We start from the raw sequence: 8,052 nt of genomic DNA on the forward strand, positions 1-8,052 counted from the left end.
ACACAACTCTCACAGGTTCCAACATCACAGTGACCACAATTGCAAGGGCTGGAGATGCATTTACACACACCTACACCAACCATGCATGCTCCTGGTGATTCATCCATGTGATTTGACATTGAAGAGGATATTGATAACACAGATTGGTTCTCCAGCAATAATACATTCAGTCAAGTCGAGGCAAACTCGACTCAAGGAAATGACTCGGCATTACATGCTCCATCACAAGTTGAAACAATGTCAACTCCCTCACTCCATGTTGGACAGACCTTGCATGAATTTCCACAAGTTGTACATCGCAATCTTAGGCCATCTAGCTCTGCCCCTGAGGCTACTAGCACCAAGAGAGCAAAAAAGCAAAAGACCACAAGTACTGATGATTTTCATGAGAGATACCTGCAACTCAAAAGAGAAGAAATAGACCGGTATGCAGCCATTGAGGAGAGGAAATTAAGGGACCCCTGGTGGGCGCGTGGTGTTGCGTGGCCGGCTGTGCGGTGGTGCGTGTCTCGCCGTGGTGGCCGGATCCGCCCGGCAGGCGGCGCGGGCTGCGGGCGGCATGGGCGGCGGCCGGGGTCCGGCTTCGGGCTGCCGGCGGCTGCGCTGATTCCTCTCCGTCGTGGGCGTACGGCGGTGGTGAGGTTCGGCTGATGGCGGTCCGGCGACCTGGTGGTGGTGGCCGGCGGTGCGCGTGGTGGTGGTGCTTCCACTTGGCGGCTCTTTGTGCAGGGAGGCAGGGGAGCGGCTTGGACAGGGGCGGCGGCGTCAACGGCGTGCCGGCTGCAGCGCGAAGGCGGGAACTTTACGGGTCTCGGAGAGCCCGGCCGGGCCTGTGCGGCCACGAGCCTGGTATGTTCCTGCTATTGCGTCCGGTTAGCTACCGTCTTCGACGGTGGAGGTGGGGCCCTCTCGCGTGCCGACGATGTTGCTGCCCTAGTCCCGGCTCCTCTTCTTCTTTGTGCGGACCATGCTTCACCGTGCCGGGGTGAGACGGCGTGGGAAGCTTCGTGACCGGGTTGGCGCAGGGTGAGGGTCTGTTTGGTGGCGAGCTCTGGAGTGCCTGAGGTGGAGGATGGGATCGGGAGAAATCCCTGTTGGCTTGACGACACCGACGCGGTGGCGCTTGTGGGCACCGCCTGACCTTCCTGGAGGGCGTCGGGGCTACCCTTCCTCTCTCCTCACAGCGTATCGGGGGAAACCCTTGGCAGCAGCATCGTCATCGTCGCGTCCCTTCTTGGAGATGCTGATTGGTACCGGTGCTCCGGAGGCTCAGAGCTTGGTGGGCGATCTCCGGTGGGTGCAGCTGCCACGAGGCTTCTCCGTTCTTTGTCGATCCGTCGTTGTTGGCATTTGTTTCTCTTGTATTTTCTCTTTCTTTTCTTTTGGGCGTGACTGTGCTGCTTCCGCCCCAGCACCTATCGTTTGATGTATCGGTTGGTTGATTTGTATACAAAGCGGGGGGAAACCCTTTTTCGGAAACAGCAAGGAAACATGGAAGTATTTCTGTCATTTTCAAGTAATGAATTGCGGTTGGGTTGGTTGACTGGAAAACTTCGGAATACCTAAACAAATGGAACTAGTATTTCGTACTAGGGGAGGACTACATGAACTGTAATATATTTTGTGCATGTACATTTATGGGCACATGGTTATGATCCTTGCGTAGGTAACTTGTAGTAGGGTGTGATATATTTTGTACATGTGCATTTCTGGACACATGGTCATGCTCCTAAGCATAGTTGTAGTAGGCTGTGGTATATTTTGTGCATCTGCATTACTGGGCACATGTGTATGGAAGTGTGAAACTCGTTTGACTGGTAATGCAATGTTTAATGGCTCTTAAAGCAATGTCTTTCTGGAGTGTTTGACTAAAATAATCATATTAAGTGGAGTACACTACAGCCAAATAATTAAGTAACATAAGAGTAAATTACACAATACATATGCTTATCTTCTAGCAATATAATCTTCCCACATTTGCATAGCCATGGCATCTCGCATCTCATTTCTGGCATATCGCAAGTTGTTAAATACCATTACATCTCTATTGTATTTGGCATCTCCATTGGTACATCCTTCATATTGCTTTCATTAATATCCATTGTAGCTCTGTCGGGCAATGTCATATCTCCATTGTGTAGCCTTATGAAATTGTGCAATACACAACAAGCTACAAGAGTATCAACTTGTGTGTCAATATCAAACATGGTAGCTGCTTTTAGTATGGGATACCTTGCTTTCAATATGCCAATAATTCTTTCGACATGATTTCGTAGCCGAGCATGTCGAAGGTTAAATAACTCCTTGTAGCATTGTGGCCTATGTCTTCCTTGTTCTTGTAAATGATATCTAGTTCCTCGGTATGGGGAAATGAATTGGGGTGTGTTTGTATACCCCGCATCTACTAGATAAAACTTTCCAGGAGGTACATTGAATCCATGCTCAAGTGCATCTTGTAGAACCCTTGCATCTGATGCAGATCCCTCCCGTCCAACATGTACATGCACAAACTTCATGTCAAAGTCACATGCAACCATTACGTTTTGTGAAAGACCTTGCTTTCTATTTATATATTGATCTTGTTGCCCAGGCGGAATAGTCATTGGAAAGTGAGTACCATCAATAGGTCCAATACAGTTCTGCAGATTTAATTCTATAGTTAGATATATACATACAAGTTAAATTTACTCAATAGCTATTCACCATGATAGGACTTGAAAACATACCTTAAAGTACGAAAACTTTGGGTTACTTAATATACGATGCTGGTGTACAAAAGGTTGTATGTAGATGCATGTGAGCTGCGTAATCGCATTGAGCATGACATGGAAGTAAGTACTAATTGAATCTGCACCATGCTGGAATCTGTCTTGCAATGTTCTGTTGGTTGCATTCTTTGATACTGCATATAAAAATATGGCTACTTGCTCTTGCACAGAAATATAACTTGCATCCTTGAGAAGGTGCTTTTCACAGAGTTTTTGTACTAAAGCTTGAAAGATATCTCTCTCCATATGAAAACACCATTCACATAGAACTTCATGGCTGGTAAGCGCTTCATGCACATAAGTAGCTCCATTGAGGATGGGTGTATGTATTGCTCTCCTTTCAGATGACTGGGATGAGCTACCTTCTAGTGTAGGGAGTACAAAAAGTACAAATTCATCTTCGTTTCTTGACCGCCGGCTGTAGTTTGGATCCATTGACTCCAGGAATGAATGGATTGCTGCTACTAGAATGAAATGTATGTTCCTGAGTAGTGCTTTGCAGGGGAGGAGAAGAGATGAGAAGCAAGTTGCTGGCAAGTGCATTGTCTGTGCTTATATAGCAATAGAAAGAAGCAACGGCTAGATACATCAACGGCAAGAATGCAATGCCTAGCCACATAACGGCTATTTTTGTTTCCTGGACAAGTGTGCAGGTTCAAACCTTTTCCTTTGTCCCGAACACCCCATAGATTCCCATTCCTTTGCTTTTGGACCCTGTAGGTTTCACTTCGCACTCCATCCCATCCCTATGCATTTTTCTATTCCTTTGCTTTCTGAACCCACGTTCCAAACAGGGCCTAAACCCTTTGCTGGTATGAACCTTAGCTATTGCCAAGCACTTAGTCTGGACATCTGGTATCTCTACTTCATCCTCCCAGAGGAAAACCGTCCCCTTCATCTTCATGCAGCGCTAGACGTTGTAGCAGATCGTCAACATCTTCCTTCCTTGTGCGTGCGCCATGGTCGGCCTTCCACGAAGGTCCCATGGACACCGACGCCGGAGAGTCCAGGCGGGAGCAGCAGGAGAAAATCACTAGGACTCCACGAGCAATCGTTACCAACAAACTCATGGTGGCTAGCACCGCACGACGATAGGTGAAACCCTCTTTAGTCGCCAGGGAAAATATTGAGGCCTCCTTTGGTTTGTAAGATTTTTGTAGGAATTCTATAGGATAGAATTTGCAAAGGAAAAATTCCTTTGAAGCCCTTTGGTTTGTAGGAATGGATTCCTATTCCTATATAGGATAGGAATCAATCCTTCACGTTTTGGAGGAAAAAAATATTAGCCTAGACTCAATGAAAAAAATCCTATCCTATGCACCAAATGACATCTCTTTCTCTATAGGAATTGACATGCATGTCATCTCACTTCCTATGATTTCCCTATTCCTATAAAATTCCTATCCTATGAACCAAAGAAGGCTGACTATGTTTTGTTTCCTAAAACTGCTTTTTTCGAATATCGTTTCCCTTCCTAAAACTGCTAGGTTTTTTTTGAGTAATCCTAAAACTGCTAGGTAATAAAAGAGTTACAATGCAATGCAATTGCTAGATTGCAAGATGGGCCAAGAAAACGGGTCCAAATCAGTTGTGGACGCTCTGGGCCGAACAGCACGGTCCAGGCCCAGTGTTGACCAACACAAGCGGGTAAAGCGGGTCTCTTTGTTTCCCGTCGCAGTCTCTCTTGGCCCTCTGCTCTGCTCTCCCGCTCCCAAGCCCCTCCCTCCTAGCCTAGCTAGGGTTCTACTTTCCCCTCCGACAAGGTTTCACCGACGACGTGCGCCACCATGACGGCCGCCGAGCTGCTCCGCGCCCAGCTCGAGGAGCACAACATCGAGGTGATCCTCCATTCCGACCCCTCCCCCTCCCGGCCCTCCCCCTCTCCGATTTGGTGCCCTGTCAGACTGAAAAATCTTCGCCTCACATTTTTAAAGAAAAAAAAGGTTCGCCGTTCTTGCTCTTCGGCCCCTGGATCGGCATGTTCCGTTGCGGTGGTGGTGGTGATTTTACAGCGCTAGATCTCGTCTGTCAATGTCGCCTAGGTCGCAGAGCTCTCTCTGGGTGGAGAACTCTGTATCTGTAACCTCCACCTGAGGGTGTGGTAGCATGTACGGGATTCATGTTCGCTTGTTCAGCTGGGAGTTTAATTTTCAAGCCCAAAATTTGATCTTTCTGGTCCCAACCATTGTGGTTCTTCACCTGTTTGCCAGTAAGCCAGTTTTCCTAACTACGTGCAGTTTGTGGTTCCCTTTCGTAGCAATCTCCAGTGTTGCAAACTGAAATGCTACTGCTTTGTCTTGTGGATACAAATCTGAAAGGAATTTTGAGCAAGCATAGATGAAAGTATCCACCTTTGGTGATTGCTAGATTATAAATGGGGCCTTACTTGTTTGTAATTAGCTTTGGAAGTCGGTTAGTAAACTAAGTATCTCGTGTGTATGATTATATGCTTTATGGCATTTTTCCTGTACCAACGCTATAAATATGTGAGTATACCTTCTGTTATCAAAGTAGAGAGTAGTTCCTTGCAATTCCTGTACTAACAATATAATATAAATGTGTGAGCATACCTTCTGTCGTCAATGCAGACAACAGTTCCTTGTAATGTACTCCCTCCGTTCCTAAATACTTGTCTTTCTAGGCATTTCAACAAGTGACTACATACGGAGCAAAATGAGTGAATCTACACTCTAAAATATGTCTACATACATCCGTATGTAGTAGTCATTTGAAATGTCTAGAAAGACAAATATTTAGGAACGGAGGGAGTACATACTCTTCCTTTCTTTTGCTTTTATCTTGTGCTAATGCTACTTAGTATGTACTCACATCTTCATGCTGGGAAGATAACTCTGTTTTCCCTCCTCTGCATATCCCCTGTTCTGAGGCAGCGCTGTTTAGTGTTTAATACTTATGACCATCAAGTAATATGATATTTGGAATGCATACTCTCAGGAAGATGAGCCTATCCTTCAGGATGATGATAACAACGATGAATACGATGATGAGGATGAGGATGAAAAAGATGACGATGATGTTGAGGATATGTTCAAATTCTGTAGTTCCTTCTATTCAGTTCAAGTAGCCACTTAGTTACAGATAAGCCTATTTCTTATTGTAATGCTGCCTAGTTCTAACATAAATTTTGAGATCTGAAGTTAATGGCCACATCAAAATTCTAATTTAGAAATTGTTATCTGATCTGTTCCTCAATGATACAAACTCTATATTTACCTATTTTGGTTCACTTTGACCTGTTTTTTATTTGAAAATTAGGAACCGACCAGTTTGTTCCTGTTCTAACGTTCTGTTCTTTATGAACCATCGATATGCCTTTGTGGTCTATATTCTCACTTTTTTGGAACTGTATCATATTTACTCATTCCTCAATTATTCAGCACTGCTTATTTACAGATACTATAGTTTCTTGAGTATTTCGTGCCATTTGTATATAATATTCACCTCTGTAAGGTGGCACCTTGTTTCAGTTTCAACTTGCATTAACATATACATGAATGTTCAGCTATAGCATTTAGTTTGATAGGAACAAATCCTGAATGTAAAATCTTGGTTTTGCAAGTATAATTTTGGTAGGTGAATCATTTCAATGCATTTAGTATGAACTGATAGTGGGATTTCCATTATATGAATAGCTAATCCTTTGTACCTTACCCAAAGTGCCAAAACTAAGATCTTGTTCAAAATTCCAAAATCGACAATGGATACCAAGAAGACTTGATTGCAGTCACAGTTTTTGTTCAATCGTGCTTGAGAAAAGTTCAAGTGTTGTATGAATGTTACACTTTCCATTTCCAACGATCACCGATAATAATTCACAAAGTGAACTATGTCTAGTTGTAAAATTCTGGGGTTATGCAAAAATTTGAAAATCTGACATTATGTGCCTGTGCTTTCTGGCACTAGGAGGTGATGCTAGTGCAAGATCTAGGAGTGAGAAGAAGTGCAGGAAAGCCATGGAGAGGCTTGGCATGAAGGCCATTACTGGTGTGAGCCGTGTAACTATCAAGCAGAGCAAGACCGTGAGCATCTGAACCACTTCAGCCATTGTTCCCTGTAGCATAATTACATGCTGGTGGTTGTCGCATTTTCATAACATCCCTCAATAATATTGCAGGCTACGTTTGTTCTCTTGAAGCCAGACGTCTTCAAGAGCTCGCAGTCAGAAACCTATGTCATGTTGGGGGTGGTCAAGATGGAGGACATGGACGCTCAGCTGCTGACAGAAGCGGCGGAGCAGTCCAAGGCGTCGGTACCAAGCAGCATCATCTCAAAGGGTGAGCAGACTGTGGAAGAAGCCCAAGACGACGAGGTGGTCGACGAGACGGGCATTGACAAGAAGGACGTCGAGCTCGTGATGGCAGAGGCCCCCGTGTCGAGGTCCAGGGCTGTGAAGGCGCTCAAGGCTGCAGATGGTGACATTGTCAGCGCCATCATGGAGTTGACTAACTAGGTGATGATAGGGTGGGGGTCGCAAATCAGTCTTGTCATGTCATCTTGAATGTTGCAGTTGCGGAATGGGAGGCTGTCTGTTGAAACTAGTACTGGCATGTAGGTTTTAGAGGTGTTTTAACATCTGAGGACCAGCAAACTGCTTGCTCTTGTGCACAATTCTGAATCGGCTGTGCCAAATTTTGCTACAAATGCATGTCACTCTGTGTTTCAGACAATATATCATTGTAGCTAGCTTTGGAATTTTGATCCCAACTACGGCCATTGTGAGATTTTGAGACAACTTTCAAGTTTGTTTTGCAACTATCGATGAAAACAAGGTAAGGACGACAAGAAAATATGACCGGGCAACAATGCTTGTGACACAGATGAACAATTGGTTTTTGTTTGTTCGGTTGTATCAATACTCTTTTGCCAATTCATTTTCTTGGCAATGTTTCCGCTTATAAGAGACCAATAACTTGTCCACCAGTGTTCTGTTGTGAGGCAAAAACTAAACACACCCTTGATCTCCTTTGTACAAATTCTTTCGGATATTTCATTTGTCCACTGGTGTTCTGTTGCCAAGTTGTAGATTGTACTGCTGTGGAAAGAAGAGGGCGTTGTATTATTATTATTATTTTGAAATGAAAAGAGTGTTGGTGCCGCCTCCTTGCAGCGCCGCTTTTCTTCTACCTCATGGCTGTCTCTCACAGCTCAACCTTCTCTTTTTGTTTCTCTCAAACACACAAGAACACACTCACGGTGGGAAGACTCAACACATACACACGCACACGCCAAGGAAGAAACCAGCACAGCTTTGCCAAGAGCTCTC

The 8,052-nt window shown here is 44.8% G+C and overlaps 1 protein-coding gene across 1 annotated transcript; it reads left to right on the top strand.

Moving 5' to 3' along the window:
• Positions 1-4,251: 4,251 nt before the first annotated feature.
• On the top strand, positions 4,252-7,404 carry LOC125545963 (nascent polypeptide-associated complex subunit alpha-like protein 1). The gene is made up of 4 exons (XM_048710029.1): positions 4,252-4,606; positions 5,724-5,809; positions 6,691-6,808; positions 6,904-7,404. Exons 1-4 carry the CDS (start codon positions 4,556-4,558, stop codon positions 7,237-7,239), a joined length of 591 nt encoding a protein of 196 aa, XP_048565986.1. The 5' UTR covers positions 4,252-4,555; the 3' UTR covers positions 7,240-7,404.
• The last annotated feature ends 648 nt before the right edge of the window (positions 7,405-8,052 follow it).

The sequence above is a fragment of the Triticum urartu genome, chromosome 3 (assembly GCF_003073215.2).
Source record: "Triticum urartu cultivar G1812 chromosome 3, Tu2.1, whole genome shotgun sequence".
NCBI classification, from domain to species: Eukaryota; Viridiplantae; Streptophyta; class Magnoliopsida; order Poales; family Poaceae; genus Triticum; species Triticum urartu.